The sequence below is a fragment of the Azolla caroliniana genome, unplaced genomic scaffold, assembly GCF_043228905.1.
Source record: "Azolla caroliniana isolate FFs.n. ecotype wild unplaced genomic scaffold, voAzoCaro1.0.p SCAF_13, whole genome shotgun sequence".
In the NCBI taxonomy this organism is placed as follows: Eukaryota; Viridiplantae; Streptophyta; class Polypodiopsida; order Salviniales; family Salviniaceae; genus Azolla; species Azolla caroliniana.
Genome location: NW_028230448.1, coordinates 20,646,148 through 20,667,251, shown reverse-complemented (window position 1 = coordinate 20,667,251; position 21,104 = coordinate 20,646,148). Strand labels below are relative to the sequence as shown.

General features: G+C 37.6%; 2 protein-coding genes across 2 annotated transcripts; one reads left to right on the top strand and one right to left on the bottom strand.

Moving 5' to 3' along the window:
- The first annotated feature begins 3,714 nt into the window (after positions 1-3,714).
- On the top strand, positions 3,715-5,998 carry LOC147856630 (ammonium transporter 3 member 2-like). Its single transcript, XM_087329723.1, has 3 exons — positions 3,715-4,383; positions 4,913-5,198; positions 5,358-5,998. Exons 1-3 carry the CDS (start codon positions 3,766-3,768, stop codon positions 5,888-5,890), a joined length of 1,437 nt encoding a protein of 478 aa, XP_087185849.1. The 5' UTR covers positions 3,715-3,765; the 3' UTR covers positions 5,891-5,998.
- Positions 5,999-9,258: 3,260 nt separating this feature from the next.
- LOC147856629 (guanosine nucleotide diphosphate dissociation inhibitor At5g09550-like) lies at positions 9,259-14,643 on the bottom strand. Its single transcript, XM_087329450.1, has 13 exons — positions 14,418-14,643; positions 13,594-13,656; positions 13,340-13,423; positions 12,258-12,365; positions 11,902-12,074; positions 11,696-11,807; positions 11,502-11,582; positions 11,349-11,411; positions 10,934-11,035; positions 10,454-10,578; positions 9,926-10,136; positions 9,775-9,849; positions 9,259-9,633 (listed from the first exon to the last, which is right to left on the bottom strand). Exons 1-13 carry the CDS (start codon positions 14,502-14,504, stop codon positions 9,583-9,585), a joined length of 1,335 nt encoding a protein of 444 aa, XP_087185576.1. The 5' UTR covers positions 14,505-14,643; the 3' UTR covers positions 9,259-9,582.
- Between the last annotated feature and the right edge of the window lie 6,461 nt (positions 14,644-21,104).

Genomic DNA, 21,104 nt, shown 5'->3' with positions numbered 1-21,104 from the left:
CAAGTCTCGTGAATGGTTTTTTTTATCTCTAAAACAACTAGTCCTCATGATAAAATATTGTATTTTCCCTTTACTTTATTCTTGTTTAATCAATACCCATAAATCCTTCCCAAAATGAGTGCATAACACTAGTAACTATTCTCGTATAACACGCCGATGGTGACACAAGGAGGAAACGGCCTGAGGTGGAGCTACCACGCCCCCATGTTGGTTGTTTCCTACTCACCTCCCACCCTCCCTCCGTTGAAGGCCGGAGGATTGAGCTTGTATTGGCCGGCGATGATTGTAGCTCTAGGTACCTACTTACATTAAATGTACGTAGGCTCATATTCTTGAACTCGTCGGGGGTTGATTCCCCAATTTATATATAAGCCATATTGTATAGTCTTTCTGTAAAAATCTCTCCTAACTAATGGGAAAGTAGCTCCTTTTTTGGAAAAAAAACTATTCTCATATATAGACATCTAATTTGGCCAAGTCTTTATTACAAGATTTTAGACAAAGGAGCTTTGCACATTTTAATATATCAAAATCAATCTTAAAATGACAAAATAAGATGAGATAAGAAATAAATGGATCATATGAGAATTAGTTCCCATGCAATATGTTTCTTGAATATTCACTTCATCATTGTTACATGTTGGACCCAAATTTAGAAGATATTTGCCTTCAATATTATCAAAAGTCATGTAGTGAATTACGAAAGAGGTTCTTAGATGGTCGTTTATTGATGTTTGTGGGTATCAATATACCAAATAATACTACATTTGAAGAGATTATATGAGGCAAATGCTTTGTAGCTTGGAAAGAAACATAGAATAGAATAATTGGGTCATCGACAACAACATAATAGTAATAAAAGAAAATCTCATAATATTTGTGCAAAAATACCATCTTTCTATGTATAATATTATGTTGTTTTTGTGTTTACTATTTTTTATTGGTGAACCACGTTATCTTTGTTTAGTATTATTCAGTATTTGAGTAAAGTTTACATTTTGTGTCAATTGTAGAAAGATATGAAAAAATGAGTCATTTTTTACAATATTATGTGATTTACGAAATGTTTTGCATTTATGCTTTTGGAGAATTAACATTTTTTAAAAATTTTAGAAATCTACAACGAATCTAGAAAATTGTCATTCTAATAAGAGTAGCATGTCTGAAAAATGCATGTCCCATGATATTGCAAGTTGTTGCAAGTTGTAGCTTGCACGTGAAATCTTGACCCTAATGTTGCTCACTATATAATTATATGTATTATTTATTTATTCCAAAAAAAGGGGCTGCTTTCCCATTAGTCAGGAGAGTTCTTTTTACAGAAAAGGATATACAATGTGGCTGTACAACTCACAACAAATGTACTGGTCATGTTGTCCGTTAAAGAGATTACCAATACTTAATTATATGTAATATTATTCTTAAATTATGGCATATGCAATGTTTTGTTTTGGATGGGCATTTTCACAAAATATATGATTTATGAGCGAGTTGGAACATTTTACCCACTTGTAAATGTTGAAGGAAAATTTGGAGTCTTGTGACTCTCTAAAAGATGTTACATGTCATGTTATCAATTACTATCAACCTGCCATTAATGATTAAGTAGTGGAGTTGACAAAACGATACAATATTCATCGTACATTGGCATCATACTATGAAATAAAAGATAAGCGGACAATCATGCATAAACCTAATGTATATACATAGCATGAAATTAGCCGACGTTCAAGTTTTCCAAAGATAAGGCTAGTATGTGGCCTTCATTTTTTAAACTACAAACTCAAGTTTCCTATATTCCAACGGAGAATTACAAGGCATAATGACCCCAGAAGATTGGACTTGGAACCTACACATAGGCTTTGGGACTGCCATCTCTAATTAGACTATCAATAGGCAAATATGGAGAGAAGCACGAATTTCCAACATATCCGCACCAATCATTGATATATTTACCAATGTGTTTGAACGAACACATTAGAACAGTTTGTTAATGCATTTTGCTTGTGTCACTTGATTTGGTGACGTTAAATGGTTGATAAGTCAAGCCCAACCACACTTTATGTGAACACTCATTGGAGAGAGTGTAAAAGTCTCCTACACACTCATAACACTCATAAAAGGCATAGTTATTAATTTATCATATTGATTGCATTATCAACAATAGCATTCCAAACAACATACCTAGCACCAACTACCATGTAATGGAGACTCCAAAGCATGATGCAATTGTGCAATCTTTTTAGTTCTCATAAATGACTTTGTACTGATAAGGAAGGACTACCATAGAACTATTGCCTACCCTACAAAGTTGTATTACTCAACGGCCAACAAAACTAGAGAATATGAAGTTTTGCCAACAAACATGTACACACTTTCTTGGATCGTGGGATTTAGTGCACATAGATTATTATTTCAAGGAAATTTCAAATATTTAATGAAAATATGGTTAAAGAAAAACTTAGGGAGTAATCAACTATGGAGATAAATGGGCACACATACCTTAACACTTGGAAGGATGCATATCACATTAAGGCACGATGGTGCCATCATGAACCATTCATCATTGACCAATGGAGTTGAGAATATGATATTCTCATCAATGCATTCATGTTGAAGCATTCATCATTGACCATCGATGGATCAACATTGTTTTAGGAAATGTGTGTCATCGATGGATCAAGATTGTTCTAGGAAATGTGTTTCGAAGAAAAGCATAATCCTAATCCACATATTAAGGCTAGTATTATAGTGTTCAATTTTCAAACCCCAACCTCAAGTGGGCTTTATTCAACTCTCCCCAATGGCAAGAGGCTAGGTTGGTATTATTAAATGCCACACACATTCTCAAAGCACTAAATCAAGCCGGTGGCCTTTATTCACAGTTGTTCAAGAATATGGCCCATAGAGCCACGTCGGGGTGTGCTAGCGAGACATTTTCACACGTTTTGAGAATCTCTAGGATTGGGGTTTATGCATGCTTTTCAAAGTTGACCCTTGGATCTGCATATGCATACATACATACATTCATGTATATAAACTATATGTGTGAACGCAGACCATAACCTTGGCACGACATGAGATAAATTGGAGACATCAATTCGTGCAGCCCAAAGCTAAAAGTGTGAGTTTGTAACCACTCAACTTTGGATGATTTTAAAACAATCAGTCTGTTCTCATTGTTGTTGATAATTAATTAGGGCTGATAATTAATTAGGGTGGTTTCACTTGTTCACTTCTTGCCACTCAGGTGATTAACATGTAGTTGGGTGCGCATTCCCAATATACTTTAATCAATTATGGCAGCATTCTCAATACTAAATAAATTACTATGGCCTGTAATCCAAATGGTGATGGCTAATTACAAAATAATTAAGACAAATCAGCCATCAGAATTGATCATCGTAGAATCCAATTCTTGATGTAGCATTTATCATGTTCGTATTTTAAACTAGAGTGAGAATTATCAAAGCATTTGCTACTGATAATTCTTGGTTAGTCAGGTCGATTGATAATGTTAAATAATTATGACATGTAATCTAAATGATGATGACTGACTAGTTACAGGACCAAAACTAGAACAGTTAAGACAAATCAATTATAAAAAATTCATCATCATGGAATCCAATTCTTCTGGGGGAAATGAATTTATGATCGAATAATCTATGTTTGCAGAATCCAGTGGTGATACATCGCACTCCTATCCAGGAAAAAATCAAATCCAAAGGGAGGCCGTTAAAAAAAATAAAAAAATCAGACGAAACAATGGCTACTACAAGTTCGCCAGTGTGGCTGGACAAGGGCGACAACGCATGGCAACTGGTGGCCGCCACGATCGTGGGAATGCAAAGCATGCCAGGGCTCGTGATCCTCTATGGGAGCATCGTCAAGAAGAAATGGGCTGTCAACTCCGCATTCATGGCCCTCTACGCATTCGCCGCGACTCTACTGTGTTGGGTCACATGGGCCTACAAGATGTCCTTCGGCGAGAAGCTCCTGCCCATATGGGGAAAAGCTGGGCCTGCACTGGGTGTCGACTACCTGATCAGTCAGGCACACATCCCGTCGTCGGTCCATTTCGACTCCTCGGGGGCCGTCGAGACGGCCGAGATCGCCCCTGCCTTCCCCATGGCCACTTTAGTGTACTTCCAGTTCGTGTTCGCAGCCATCACCGTCATCATCCTGGCAGGGTCACTGCTAGGCCGCATGAATTTCAAGGCGTGGATGCTGTTCGTGCCACTCTGGCTCACATTCTCCTACACCATAAGTGCATTTAGCCTCTGGGGGGGTGGATTCCTTTTCCACTGGGGAGTTCTGGACTTCGCAGGTGGTTATGTCATCCATGTCTCCTCTGGAGTTGCCGGCTACGTCGCCGCATACTGGGTAATCACATACTGCCACATACATACATACATACATACACACACACATATACATACATATGACATACATACATACATACATACATACATACATACATACATACATACATACACACACACACACACAAATACATACACATACATCCATACATATACACACACACCAAATACACACACATACATCCATACATAGTTGCTATACACATTCACATGCATACACACATACATACATACATACACACATGCATACATCCATCACATACATGCATACATCCATCACATACATACATACATACACACATGCATGCATACATACACACACACATGCATACATACATACATACATGCATACATCCATCCATCCATCCATACATACATACATACATCCATCCACACACACACACACACACACAGGAATCCCTCCCCCCCAACACACACCTTGTAGCTGATGATGTGGCCGAAATTTAGTTTCCCAGTCTGGGGCTATCGTGCACTGTAGACAGCATCAGGTGGTTTTTTTTTTGTGGCAGGTAGGGCCGCGGCTGAAGAAGGACAAGGACCATTTCCCGCCCAACAACATCCTGATGACCCTGGCGGGTGCCGGCCTCCTGTGGCTGGGATGGTCGGGTTTCAACGGTGGAAGCGCTTTAGCCTCCAACCTCAGCGCGTCCATGGCGATCCTCAACACCCACGTCTGCACAGCCACCAGCCTGCTGGTCTGGATATCCCTGGACATTATCATCTTGGGGAAGCCTTCTGTTATCGGCGCAGTGCAAGGCATGACCACGGGCCTCGTCTGCATCACTCCAGCCGCAGGTACAAAGCAACGTTTCTGTTTCTGTTTCTGTTTCTCCATCTCCCATCTCCATCTCCATCTCCATCTCCATGTCTGAGATATTTACATATATAGTATACATATAGCAAGCTATTAAGAGTAACATAACTGTGGTTCGGTTCGGTTCGGTTCGGTTCTAGGCTTGGTGCAAGGTTGGGCTGCCATCGTAATGGGCGTCTTGTCCGGGAGCATACCGTGGTTCACAATGATGGTGCTACATAAGAAGCTTCACATCCTCCAACACGTCGACGACACGCTAGGGGTGCTCCACACCCATGCCGTGGCCGGCATCCTTGGTGGCATCCTCACCGGTCTCTTCGCCCACCCAACACTCTGCCGCTTCTTCGCGCCGGTCACGGGTGCACGTGGATCAATCTATGGAGGACAGGGACGGGACCAAGTCGGGCGCCAGCTCGTGGGCGCACTTTTTGTGGTCGTGTGGAACGTCGTGGTGACATCCATCATTTGCTTGGGCATAAAGGCGGTGATGCCGCTTCGGATGTCTGACGAGGAGTTGTTGATGGGTGATGATGCTGCCCACGGTGAAGCGGCGTATGCGCTCTGGGGTGCTGACGATGCGCCTGGACAAGTTCACTCTTTCCAGTATGGCAACAATGTATCGCATCACAATAATACGCAATACGATGCCTCTACCGCCACAATACAACTCTAATAACCACTTGGTGATCATCTACTCCTTGGGGCCTATAAACATAATCTTATTGGTTAAATCCATCCTCATGTTATAACTTTTCAAGACCTAAGAACATTTATTTCTTTCGATGCATATAAAAATATGTGTATACGAGTGTGTGTACCTTTGGAAGCCTTACATATATGTAGTTTCTAAAATTTAATAAAACATTCTAGATGCGTATAAACATGAGTGCACACACAAGTGTATTCAAGGGCTCACATACGTATGAAAAGGAAACAAAATGGGCAACATGTGGATGCACAAAAGAAATGGAAGGGATGGTGGAACCATGATAGAAGTAATGACTCCATGGCTTTAGAGAGCTAGGGAAAGACATCGAAGGTTTAGAGTCAAGGAAACTCGTGGTCTGGGAATGTAGTATCCACCAATGATGTGTTATACATAGGGCACACTAGAGGGGACGACCATTTAGGTCAGACTAGTATGAACACTCATCGACTATGTACATTCACTACGTTTGAAGGGTGCGATTTAATTTGGAGAGAGAATCCTTGTATTCTCAATAGTAAAGCCTTTAGAAGAATATTCAATGATGCTTGGAAGGAGGTCGTTGAGCAAAACACGCATATGAGGTTAACAACATTGTGCATGAATTGAAAGTGTTGGAATTGAGCTTAGACCCTAATATTATATGCAAGTTTTGACGCACATGTACACATTGTTGAGCTCATGGGACACCTTATGCACAACAATAAACGTAAATGTACTTGATGGTGCATTACTCTCATACATTATACATAGAGGTATGTAGAGCACTTCTTGGTGACGAAATACTGATAAAAGTCTATGGTTGGTCAAAAACCCATTTTAATGGTATGAACATTGACATTACCATATTCATTAGGAGGAAGAGAAAATCCTAACTATTAAAAAGAAAAATACAAAAGCACCCAAGTTGTAGAGATGTATAAAAGCTAATGAACTAGCTCATCTCAAAGGTTCTATTCCTCATTCTTTCGACTTTAGAGTTCCTTGATATTCTCTATCCATCTACCAATGGATTAGTGCTAAGCGCGTCACTCTAAGCCTTGCACTAATCTCTAGTATGAGCTCAGTGTCCTTGAAAAGACCAATTGTAGCTTAAACTCAAGAGGTTTACGTTCACCCAACACTAATTTGTTGTTAAAAGTTTGATCTTTTGTGATCATTATTCACGAGTCAACTTTTTCCTTGACTATTAAAATCCTAATCACTTTTTATTTCTTTTATGTTTTCTGTCATTCTTTGGTTATTTCCCTTTTCTAACCATCTATGGATCTCTCTTTTTTGTCGAAAGAAAACAATATTAAGGTAGTCACGGGAAGTACGACAAGTACAAAGAGATTTAAGAATGTGCAATATTTCTTGAACTCTCCTGTCTTTTAAGTTACAAAAAGACTCTAAAACCATGATAGTCCCACCACAAGAGAAGAATACATGAACGTTTCTAAGAGCCATAAGATCATTTAAATCACAAAAGACTTGTAAGCCATGATAGTCCCACCACAAGGGAAGAATACATGACCACAAGAGACGAATACATGAGCACTTCTAAGAGCCATAAGATCGTGAATCACAAAAGTTTCCAAGTATGACAAGATCATATGAGTCACAAAAATCTCTAAGCTCATGATAAAGGTCATAAGCCAAGAAAGACTTGAGCTACACCACATGTATACATACATAAGTCTATACATACGTACGTACATACGTACATACATACATACATATCATGTGGGAGCCCATCATTCATTCATGTTTTGGTGGTTCTAAATGAAACGTGTTTGAAAATGCATGTATCCATAAAATTCATGACCTTTTCTCTCTTGTTTTTTTATGTTCTAGTTTTCTTAACTGTATTTGTAGAACGTGGATGAAATTCATGATCTTTTTCCTGGTTTTTCTTTCTAACATAGTTTTCTAAACTCTATTTTTATGTCATACCTATTTATCTTATTTATATATAGCCAATAATTCCTAGTGCAGACATATACTGCGTACGCTATTGGGCTAGTGCTAAGATTAATCTGTAATGCCTATTCATGCTAATCAATCATTAATTGCGCACCCAACCACGTGATTAATCACTAACCCTCCCACCTTCACGACCAAACATATCCTGCATCTAATAAGTTGGATGCCTGCTAATCGCTTCGCTAATTGACCAACTCGATCCCATGGCGAATCTGGCCAATCACTCCACTTCTATCATTAATCACTCCCTTCCCATCCCTGATCGCTCAAAAAGAAAACCAACATGTCATAGAGACAAACAATATCTTTCACGTTGATGGCTGAGTTTCTGGAGAGGCCTGATTTTTTACAAGCAAAATGGACAATGATGGTCAAATTGCTATCAAATGTGAACATATTTCATATAACTAGGACATTTTGGTTTTCTTTTCGACAGCAATTAGGCACATATATGTGTTACACGTGCACATCTCTCTCTCTATATATATAGAGAGAGAGAATGGTGATGCCAATGTGCCTAGTACGCTCATTTCATACACATGGCATAGCATGCAGAACTATATACTTGTGTATGATACGTACAATGCAACACCTATATGGCCCATTCAAATTATGACTAATCAATTGCTTGACACTCATCACCTTATGGTTCTCCTTTATCTCTTGTTTCCGTTGAGACTTTGGACAAACACCGTATGGGAGAATTAAGGAATTTTGCAATCTTTATTGGTATATTCTGCATTTTAACAAAAACCGCAATAAATACAAGCAAGTACTTAGTTAGAGCCCTTACAATCTACAATCTTTGTTTTCAAGGAAATTCTCACACCTTATTGAATTTAAGTGGGAACCTCCCTTCTGTGATTGGAAATGAAATGGACAACCTTGATATGAACCTAAGGTCATCAGGGACAATTGGCAAGGAAAGGATTCAAAACCTTACATCTCATTGAGTGAAACAATTATCAAGGAATAGGGTGTTGAACCTTGAGACTTTGGTCTTGTGTTTCTCTATCATTTCTATAATTGCACCTCTCGTGAATCTACTCCCATATATCCTCATGCATATGAGTTGCAAGCACACACATAAGAATAGGTCAATAATTGGCCTATCAGGTCACACAGTAGATAATAAATCCCCAGACTGTCTTAAACTCCATGCTTAGCATACCTTTAAATATGAACATGAGCTACAGTAGTCATATTACACTATAAGAGCTTGAAATATATCATCTGCACTAATATTCATTCTCAAAATGCCTTATGAGATTCCTATTAAATATTCTCCTCTTTGAGGTGTGCTTGCATGTTTGGATGTTCCATCTTTTACTAGGAGATTCCCTTTATATACGAAACTTCACAATCCACAATTCATGTAATATGCCACCCCGATTCATGTAAAATAAAGCCATTGTACATCAAGCATTACCATAGTATATTTTTGAAATAGCATTTGTTTTTTTAAGTATCTCGTAAATCCAAAGAGGAACCTGATGTATAATTGTAGGAACATCATAATAGATGCTTTCATTAAAATTATTAACAATCATGATCATTGTCCTTGGCAAACCAGAATTCTTACTGCACAATAAAACATTCGATCTGGCTGGTTTTAACATCTGGAGAAAAAAATAATGCAATTTGGCACTGTAATGAACTGTATGTCTCCTATAAAGAGAGATGGCAAAAAGAAATCACTCATCAGCAGCACTAGCTGCACTTAAATCCACAGACAAATCCAAAACCTGTAAAAATAGAAGCAACCTACTTTAGCAAAACCTTTAAAATATCCTACAATCGCAGAACCTTTATTTTGACATGAAAACTAAATGTTAAATATGTTTGTATGTATGCATTTATAGTATAGTATGTATGTATGTATCTACCTTTCCAGTGATAGCTGTATACATTGCCAAAACATCTTCCACAGTTGTCTCAAAATGGGTGGTTGCATCATAGCTCTGGTTCATAATAAAGTCAGATGTCACCAATTGTAGATACTTAATTCTTCAGAAGCTATGGTAAAAAGGTGCTTACACTGGATATATAGCATTGATCCAATGAAGGTTCATTGACTGGTACAAATCTATCATAGGTATCAAAGAAAATTTCATCCACGGGTCCCAAAAGACTAATTCCTGGTTGTAATTCTAACTCAGGGTTAGCGGTTTCCGCTTCTGCTGAGACAAAGGCAATAAACTTGCCCTTTGGAACTACATTATGTGAATGAGAGCAGCAGAAAACATACCTGAAAAGGACATAAAGCATGATATACTATAGTTTATCAGACACACAAAGACATCCCTAACATAAAGGACATAAAGCATGATATACTATAGTTTATCAGACACACAAATAAAGAGGCTACAAAAGAAAAACTTAAGAAAGAGTCATCCTCAAAGTAATATGAATGAAACACATCACAACATCCCTAACACCTCAGATATTTACATGAATATTTACAGTATGTTCTCATAAATATAGAAAATTAGTGGTAGTCATAGGTTTTGAAAACTTAGCAGTATTGGGGCATTTTGATGTTTCATCCTAGCATGAATCACTTACATGTCAGATTTCCTGCCTAGCTGCTTCTGTGGCAAAATTATTTGCACCGACGAAGAGTCGTTGGTGTTTGGGATTGGATGGTTCATAATACAAATTGCGCGGGCAACCTTACCTACCTTTTTCACCTGCAAAATGCCAACTGTTGATAACATAATCCTCCAAAAGAGCTACATATATCCAATGGAAAATTTTGGAATGCCCCAGTGTTTTCCTCTTATATTAACCTGCATTTTATTAAAGAGGAATCTCTCATCCCAGTCCATCTCATAGAGATAGAGATATGATGGGCTGTGGAGGAATATATTATTGGAACATAAATGGGCTAATATAGAGATATAACCCTAGGTCAAACCTGATGAGCTCTAGTTAACAAATCTCAATTGTCAAAAAAGTAAACTCATAATTACATTCATGAAACATATACAATAAACGCCCAGAATTGATGTTATGTACAAGGTAGAATAACACATAGTACCATACCTTGTTTGGAAGATATGATGGATCACATACAACCTTCTTTGTCCTCGCCGTCTCTCCATCCGATGTGACACCACAAACCTTTCCTTCCTCATCAAATTCTACCTGTAAATATTAACTCAGACCAGATAATATGACTCCAACTAGCTAATAGCTTTGGTTGGCCAGTAAGAATAACAGAAAAACTCCCAAATACTCTCTGGTTTTTGTTATTTCCTCAATTGACACCTAAGTTTCTGTGATTCCCCAGATGCCCTTGGTTAACTCACGAAATTGAGAAAAAGGGAAACCATTGACCATATAATTGCTCAAATCGCTCATATAGATAAGAAAAATGGAATAGTTTGAGCGGTAATTGACCAGGGTATTTACAGAAATAAAGAAAAACTCTTCATAGTATTACTTTAGTAGTAAGTACCTTACACTCTGGTTTTGCCAGCATATATGTCCCACCATAAACTGCACTCAATCGTGCAAAACCCTATTCAATAAGCATGAACCATTCAAATTAGTACTCCTTCCTCTCAAGCAAGCACATCATGCATTAGGAAGCAAGACATACAGAACTTACTTGCGGCAATTCACCAAGCCCATACAAAGGGTATATATATGGAGAGCCTCCTTGAAAGCGAGCTAATGACTCAGAATATAACTGAAAAGTTTACGAATATCAAAACATTTCATGCATGTGTGACAAGGTTGATACACGTATCAATAGCTGTTTTGGACATTTTATGGAGAAATTTCAAGTTCCTCAATATTCACCTTAACCCTCTTCACAAATTCCAGCGCAGGTTGGTCCAGGTATGCATCATCCCGGTATAAGGCTAATGCATGACCAATAAAATCAACTGTGTTGTCCTCTAATCCAAACTTCCTGGTTAAGGAAATGCACAAACAAATTCAAGATTTCATTCACAACTACAATGAATGAATGGATTTCATATCTCCATCAAAAGATAAAGCATTACAAGTAAATCTCTCTTGGAGTAACTCTTGTAAGATCCAAGCCTTCATGAGTCTTAGGATCATTTTCTATATAATCCTGAACATAAATAAAGAATTTTCGAGCACGCCGTTTCTCAAATAGACCCATGAGGGGAGACTTCAATGCTTCTACATCTGTAGCAGGAACCTTGTGGGTCTAAACAACACAATGCAAAACATCAAGAAAATCAGTAAATAATTTATACAAAACGTTTTATAAATATTCTGATTTTTCCTCTTTGAACTTTTAAACAATTCTTAAGAGTAACAAAGACTATGAATGGTTTTCCCCCACACAGCAAGAAAACAATGCAGGGGAGAACAGGTTATTGTAATTTACCTTCCCTTTGTTAAAAACATAGCTCCCATCAACGGCTTTAAACATCAAATATTTTGTGACGTCTGTGTGTATGAGCACTCGTACAAGGGTTCCATTAGCCATCATAAACTGCAAATCAGAAGCAAACAGTAATAATCAAAATATAGGTTGTACCATAGTCCATCCTATGTGTTCTATAAGCTATACACATCTTGGAACTTCATTGCTGTTTTTTTACTTGGTATGTGCATCATTAAATGGTCATTCATTATTGAAATGCTGGCCAATGCTTTGTTTTCTTTGTTTCCTTTGGCTCAAATTAACAGTTGTATATTTACTTATGTTTGTACAAATACTGCAACAGTTTAACATTATCTTTCTGCTTTGTTGGCGTTAGATAGGCAAGCAACAAGCCTTACTGGATATAGGACCCTAAGAAAGCATATTCATATAGTATATCGCGCCAACCATCTAACATTGCATGTGGATAGACTAGGATTCAGTATTGATAGTAATCAATAATTAACATTAATTTGCTCAAAGCTTTTATCATAGGACACAAAATGGAGAAACTTTTCCTGTGTATGGACATGAAATGAGGACACTTTCAATACTGCAAATCGGTCCTTTGTTTAGCATTTGAGTAGATATTTTTTTTTCTTTTTTCTTTTATGCTTTAATTTTCCATGATGACCTAGGTTTTAGTGGTAAAGAGGTCTGCTGTTTAAGCATCTGTCAAGGTGTTTAAATTGACTTCAATAGTTTCTATAGCATTCTCCATATATCCCAATGTTTTACAGGGTCACGTATGATACCATGGATGGGAAACCTAAATCTGAACTATATACACTGCATACTCAAGTTTCTAACCATACACGTAGATGTATGGTTCACATGCAAAAGAACTTTACTTCCTTAGATAGTAAATGTTCTGCTCAGAATTTCTCAAGAGAATTAAAATGCTATTGTTTTATGATTTGTGCATACACCACACTCAAAGTTACCTAACAGATTACACGTTCCATACCCAAAAGTTCTTAGAAAATTGAAAAAAGAAACCTTTTCATCCATAAAGTTCTAAATTCAAAAAACATTACACAAACCTTAGGAACCATGTCTACATTGTAATCCCTGCTTGAACCCAACTCTGGAGGAGGCTTGTCACTACCTCTAAACTTGGACCACAACTGGAGATAAAAGCATGAAAATAAGCAATAATAACTGAATATATCTAAGGAGATGTAAGATTGAGATGCCTTCATGAGGACCTTTACCTGTATAGGACTATGCAGATGATTCTTCTCCATATCAAAATAACTGAACACATGGAATTTAGGGCATATGAAAGGACAATTACCTGTGTAAGATTGAGAGATGCTGACTCTCCTCCATAATAATCATTCCTATCCATGTGCAGAACCTTTAATAAGAAAAGCAAAGGATTTCTCATGAACAACAGGTTCTTTCGTGATTGAGATTTTAGGATTCTAAAACAATGAAGTTAACATTGCACTGTGATAGCACAATCTAAACCATGATTTCCTTGCAAGGTTTGACAATCAATCTCATATATAAATCTGTATGGAGAGCCGGCACATGGCCCTATTTTACAATTAGAATATGTTTATTCAGGTTAGAATATATATATATATATATAAGATCAATCTGAGATTTTCAGGTTCGACATATATAAAGAAATTCATTTATCAAGATAGTTTAGGGAATCTTCTCTTCCATCAGCCTACATATGAAACACTCTGACTCAAATTTTCAATTAAACTAGATAGTTTCGAGATCTTCTATTCCTTTGGCCTGTAATTGATGCACCTTCGGTTCTTATTTAAATTTTGATTCAGATTTTCTATTATGAAAGCTATATTTTAGATCTACAGATACTTTGTTCTTGAACATAAATCTTAAATTTCCAAGACAATCGAGTTAATTTTCTCGTATTCATTTTTGTTGAGCTGACAACCGAATCAAAATTTGAAGGTAAACACAGGACATCCAGTACATACAAGGCCGGAAAAATGACTTTGTTCAAAAGGATCAACTCATTAGAAACAATCCTAGATTTATATAACAAGAATCGCAAAGAAGAATAAGATATGTGTGTGTGTAAGGAAAGAGAGAGAGAGAGAGAGAGAGAGAGAGAGAGAGATGGAGGAGGCTTTTTCTTACTTTGAGGCCATAGACAGAGAGGAGGCCGCTGAGGATGCATTCTTTCAGACCAGTCCCGAGCACAATGACATCGTATGCTTCATCCATCTGTCTGTCTGTCTGTCTGTCTGTCTGTCTGTCTGATCTGCTCTAATCTAATCAATCTCTATGTATGTATACAATCGAATGATCGATCGATCGATCGATCGGATATGGCTCTCAGAAAGCTTCCGGGGAGAGAGAAAGTTTCTATTGGAATGCCATCAATTAAAGCGTTTTTCTCTTCGCACGAATTTGTGTGTGTGTTTCAAATACGTAGTTTTGTATATTTCCAGTTGCATGCCCTTTGATGATGTGTCTCTGTACCCCTGGCAACGGTTCGGTTCGGTTTAACAGTTTCGTGGTTAGGTTCGGTTTGGTTCAGGTTTCAAACATTTTTAACGGTTCGGTTTGGATAACCGAACCGTTGCCGATTGTTACACACAAGAACAAATGAATTTGTGTTGTCCATGAGAAGGTGACATTCTAATGAAATGAGGTTCATCAATCTAGAGAAGGGAAGAGAAACTTGATGAAGTAGACATATATTCATTGTTCCAATATAATCAAGTATAGATTTTTGGGGATGGTTGCCAATGGCTCTAATAACAACACCATGAACTCGAAATCAACAAATATGAAGTCACATTAGGTTCCAAATCTTATGCATGGATTATTCTACAATAATCTTCGAGAGCTACAACAAAAATATGATGATGTGGATTTGATGCCCCTTCTATTGGCCGACACTCGCTTCGTCATCGTGTGAACTCTATGCCAAGCTCTCGCAACCACCTCTAGTGTGGGGGGTGAACACAAGATAACTCAAAAAAGTTCTATTTTGGGGAGCTCATCGTGGCTAGTGGACCTCAATGAAACTCTCTGAGTTTTATCATCTATTGTGGGAACTCTTAACAAAATTATTTGGTGTGCCTCTACATGAGAGTGGAGAGGAAGGGGAAAGTGCCCAACAAGCAACATTTGAGCATTGCTACACGGGGGCAGTGCTTCAACTATTGTAGAAGATCACGTTGTCATTTGAAATGGACAAGGAGTCGACTTTGGACCTTCTCTTCAATGTAAATGTGTGTTTCAATCATTGTATGAAACATATGTGCATTCGCATTCGAGAATGTTTCAATTATTCGTGTGTGGTAAATACTATACTTTTGTATTCATTATTTACTGTAAATTAAGAAAGGTAAGTAAAAAAGTGTAAAAAAAACATAAGAATGTTTTGATAACATACTCATTTGTTTGCATTAGTATGAAAAAGAATTATTGCCAACGCATTTCGAGTATATTATGTACTATGCATACAAGTTTATACACATTCACACATACAAATCTATAGACACATTATAACAAAACACATACACACATGTTGCACAACTACCTTACACAAACACACAAATTTACACCTATAAGTGCATATATTGTACCCATACAAACATATGCATTTATAAATTCAACAAATCATACACCCATTGTACTTATGCAATTTATACACACTCACAAACTTAAAATGCACTACAAATACATGCATTACACATAGAGGAGAACACGTAGCTTTACCCTCACATATAACTTAATAAACATAATGCATATTTAGAAGGGCAATTGTGCAAATTAAGAAGGGAAAAAACAACAAGAATATGATTGCATGCTAACATACTAGTCAATTTATCAACGATGTCACTAAATCCATCTTCTCTCATTGAGGACCTCAGTTATCCCACTCGCACCTTTCACATTGTTCTTGTGGATTCGCGTAGCAATGAATTGACCATTATCTCTAGCTTGTATGCAATTGATCTCTCTCTAGGAGACATGAATTTCTTTTAGAAACTAAGAAACTAGGGAATATATTGTCAAAGCCATGGTTCCCAATCTTTCCCAAAGGTTTCGATTGAAATAAACCATTGTCAAACTTCAAGTCGAACAAAGCTATGCATAATATTTGTCTTACCAAAAGAAAAACAAAACAAAGAACATTTCTATAGAAGGTAACTCAACCGATTCCCTCAAACCACCAATATGTTAGGTTGGGTGACCTATTGGTTTGTTCAATTCGTACCGGTATCCACTTACCACTAACACTCCTAAAAACAAAAGAAATGAACTCAGTGATTACAAAGAATTACCTATAAAGGAGTTGGGCAATTGTTGAGATGATTGTGTCAACTATGTAGGTTAAATTATAGATACACCAATTTGGTTTTTTTTTTTGAGGGATAGTAATATATAGTGTAACAAAGATGTGTGAAAGTTAAGATTTAAAACCCAAGACCTTGTGCTTATACTGACTTAGAATCAAGGCATCTTGATTGCAATGAAAAACAAACCTTCTTGGATAAAGAACTTCTCAAATATTTTGAGATTTTCAAAAAAGACTAATACAAGCCAAAAATGAAATTATTACATTATAGGAAAGAGTCAAGGCAACAAACAAACGAATGATAAAAATCACTACTATCCCTAACCAATCTAATACCATAAATGAAATTATTATACAAGAGAGGTGGTGAGTGGTGTTTTAGTGGAGCGAAAAAACATTATGACTAATCTAGTACCATTGTTTGATAATTGATTAGTATGAGAGGAGAGATGAATTGAGGTGTGGTTAGCATATTTCTATTTGTGTGCAATATTCTGACCCCCGAAACATCTTGTCAAAAGAAGGGGATAGATTCATATGATCACTTTTTAAAACCACCATATTTTATGATATATTATCGGTACTAGGTCACACCATGATATCATATGAACACCACATATTGCTACCGCACATCACATGATATCGTATCAATTTCACATATTACCATCACACACTAGAATATATCCTAACACCACCACACACAACATAATATCATACCAACACGATCACTATCCACTTGGTAGCATATCAACACCACATTAACCACAAATCACATAATATACATATGAATAACACACCCCATATACCATGATTAACCATTTAATAATATCATTTCATATTTCAAATAGTAACCTTGATACAAAATTCAAATTTATACTTATCATCATTGATAAATATATAATAACACCATTATTTTATTTTTTTCCCAAAATGAAGCTACTTTCCTATTAGTTAGGAAATAACACCATTATTATTTAGGAGCATGGTGCATAAATTATTCTATCATCATATTGTTAGTGATCCTTGGAGTGTTTGTACTAATTTGGCTAGGATGTCTAAAGGTTATTTCCACAACACGTTGTCGCGGTAATCCGCGAGTATGTGTCGAAAGGGGCGGGACCACGGGGGTCTTGAACGAGGAAGAGATGGATGTCGGGAGACCGACCCTCTCTGGTCCCGACTGCATCGGCTATGGCACAAACCGGAACGGTTTCGGATGCGTACCGGATGCTATCGAACACGAGAGAGGGAGAGAGAGAGAATACGTGCAACATCGACTCAATGCATGCTACTTATGTACAGAAAAGGAAAGAAGAAACTCCGAAGACGCAGATACAAACACATATGCATAGAACTTCACTCTATATGTACAAGAGCAAGATACAACCCCGACTTTGAGCTGGACCAAGGTAGGCTAGGTTACAACAGTAGTCTGCTACCAAGCTGCCGATCGGGGAGCTCTCGAACTCATCGTGCCGAGTGGGGTCTTGCACAGGAGACAGGGCAGAAGCCTAAACCCCTTTTAGACATACGAGCTCCTAATCAGACTAAACCCTAAACAGACACGAAGACTCAACCCACACGACGATGAAGAAGAAGAAGAACTTGAAGAACCCTAACAGAAAACAAGAAAGTAAGAAGAAGAAAGTTTATCATACCTTGAACCTAATGGTATACCCTCATAACTCAAAATGAGAAACCCCTTTACAAGGGACCCTCCCTTCCTTTTATAGCCTAAGGAGGGAGGGACGTTACAATGTGGGATAAATTCTCCCCCTTATTCTATACGCCATTTTCCTACTATACACGTGCACATGTTGCACATTGCCGAATTTCCCATTCCATCCCGGTTTCTCACCATGGCCCGGAATCTTCACGACAACGTGGCATATTAACACAATTAACTTCACGATTCATCTGTCACAAATTGAGGAGTAACATGCCACAATATGTATAAACTTAAATTTGATATACAGAACTTCATCCATATACATAACAACTAAAATGATTGTAGCTATTACGATCAAACACATTATTACCACCATAATTCATATGATGTCATCCATATCTTCCATTGTAGCTTCATAGGCTTAAATGTTTTTCCCTGAAGGAAAGTTAGAAAATGTATTTCTTTTTCTTGTAGATATGTTACCATAATATTTTATTCGATGATATGAGTGCAATGACATGTTGCACATGATACTCTCATTATTCATATGCATCTAGAAACAAATAAATTTTCTTGTTCATCAATATATAAATGATGACCTTACATCTAGATGGTGGAAAAGTTTCCAATAATTGTAGCAGAGGGGTCAACGAACAATGATTCAGAAGCATCAGAGGCTGCATGAACATCAACACGAATCCCTCTTGCCAACAAGGGGATGCAGGTATGTCAGGGACGTAGGTATAGTCGTTATGATGATGATCCAGAATAGGGGATAGATGGGATGGACAATCGGAGTGGTAGCTCAATACAAGCTATGGGAGCCTTTGTTCTCTCCCTGGAAGAAGAATGCATCATGGAGAGTGATATAATACGACTTAGGTAGGAATCATTTGTGTTGAAAGTGGTGGGTAGTTGACCGAATCGAGCGTTGTTGCGTGATTGGCTACAGAGTTGCCTACAAGAAGATCTTGGCAGAATGAAGGACATCACATTTATGGGAAAGGGGTTTTACCATGTCACTGTGATGCTTGAAATGAATATATGCAAAATTATCGAGAGTAGCCCGTTGACATGGAACAATGCAAGAGCCTATGTATTCAAATGGGATGCAGAATTTGACATGTGTAAATCATATGCTTGTATAGGCAATCCAACAGTGGTAATGGCCTTTTTCCTTGGATTACCTAAGCAATGGGACTCTTTTCTCCCGGCCATTGGCAAAAGTATGGGAGGGCAATGCTTGGAAAAAACATTGGTAGAGAGAATAAGTGAAACGCTGAGGATCAAATTAATTGTCTCGAACGTAAAGGCCCTACCGCAATCGATGTTGCTTAGCAGCAAACAAATGGCTGACCATGTACAAACAATGGAATATGTCGGACTCCCAAGGCAATGCTTTGTATGTAGACAAATGAGGCATATGGCCCGGGAATGCCCTAGAAGTAAGGAGATCATGCATTGTAGAAATGGGAAGCAAGGATGGAAAAGCACAACCAGTCTGATGCCACAGAACAATCCGAGAATCCATGCAGTGAGTATGAATGAAGATGGATGGAAGTAGCAACAATAAAGGAAAACAAAAAAATATGGCTGGACAAGAATAGCTTCCACTTAGCAACAAATAAGAACTCTTAACCTTAGAGGACAATGAAAACACAACTAATGAAAGGGAAGCAAGAATGAAGGCAAATCTAGAGAGCAACTATGTGAGAGCTATTAATGGTACGCAGAAATTGTAGAAGGAAGATGACTTGTTAGAGGATGAAACTAACCAAATGCATCATGAAAGTATAGATGAGGTAGACGAAATAAGTATTGGAAATGTTGTAAGCCCCTTGAAAGAGCAAGATAAGTCATTGACAACAACCCAATATATTATTACGGGGATAGCAACAATGAAAAGGCACATGCGTGCTAGAAAAGAGGAGGAGAATGGGATGGAGAAAAATAAAGGTACGCGTAAACGGCCTAGAGTAAAATGGAATCTTCAATACAAAGAGACCCCCCTATCGAATATTGGACAACAAATTAAATTGAAACTAACAAGCAAAAAGTGGTTCAAGGAAATGTGTCGAACTAAGATGAAGAAGGAGAACATGTGTAGAATCAATATCTATGGTAATTGTGATGCAAAGGCCAGATCGCTGGACTGTTCTATATTCTGGTTGTTGGAAATAAGGAATCCCACAACAGAGAAGAAGCACTCGGGTGGCTAGAACAACAAATGGGTGCTCATGTAGACTCATCATATGGTACCACAATAGGTGTGAAAATAAAAAGACAATGGAAAGATGCCATGATATGGAGTTTGGGCAAGGCAAATGAGCAAAACATGTTCGCGTTCAGAAGTGGAAGGATCGCTCATAACAGAGAAGAAGCACTCGGGTGGCTAGAACAACAAATGGGTGCTCATGTAGACTCATCATATGGTATCACAATAGGTGTGAAAATAAAAAAACAATGGAAAGATGCCATGATATGGAGTTTGGGCAAGGTGGATGAGCAAAACACGTTTGCGTTCAGAAGTGGAAGGATCGCGCATTCCACTTTTAGATTCCTTTCACAATTTTGCAAATTTATGCAATATATAGGAACGTGTTACACCAGTGTCACATGTTCGTCAACCCATATAGAATTTGCTAAATTATTAATATTTAACAAGTTTGAAAGTAAAAAACATGTATTTTTTTAAATGTTGTTAAAGTTGATGATCTTCAAGTACATTATATCATATGACAATTCTTTTTTCAATTGACAATCCTTAAACTTTCAGACAGTATGATGCAATTTGCAAAGTTGGTTGAAATGTTGAGAAAATCATGATTTTTGGACATAAAAT

Coding starts and splice junctions, on each gene's coding strand:
- LOC147856629 (XM_087329450.1), bottom strand. CDS start 14,504: ATGGATGAAGCATACGATGTCATTGTGCTCGGGACTGGTCTGAAAGAA. Junction 11,583..11,695: donor AATTTGTGAAGAGGGTTAAG/GTGAATATTGAG, acceptor TAAACTTTTCAG/TTATATTCTGAGTCATTAGC. Junction 9,634..9,774: donor ATACAGCTATCACTGGAAAG/GTAGATACATAC, acceptor CTATTTTTACAG/GTTTTGGATTTGTCTGTGGA.
- LOC147856630 (XM_087329723.1), top strand. CDS start 3,766: ATGGCTACTACAAGTTCGCCAGTGTGGCTGGACAAGGGCGACAACGCA. Junction 4,384..4,912: donor GCTACGTCGCCGCATACTGG/GTAATCACATAC, acceptor TTTTTGTGGCAG/GTAGGGCCGCGGCTGAAGAA. Junction 5,199..5,357: donor CTGCATCACTCCAGCCGCAG/GTACAAAGCAAC, acceptor GTTCGGTTCTAG/GCTTGGTGCAAGGTTGGGCT.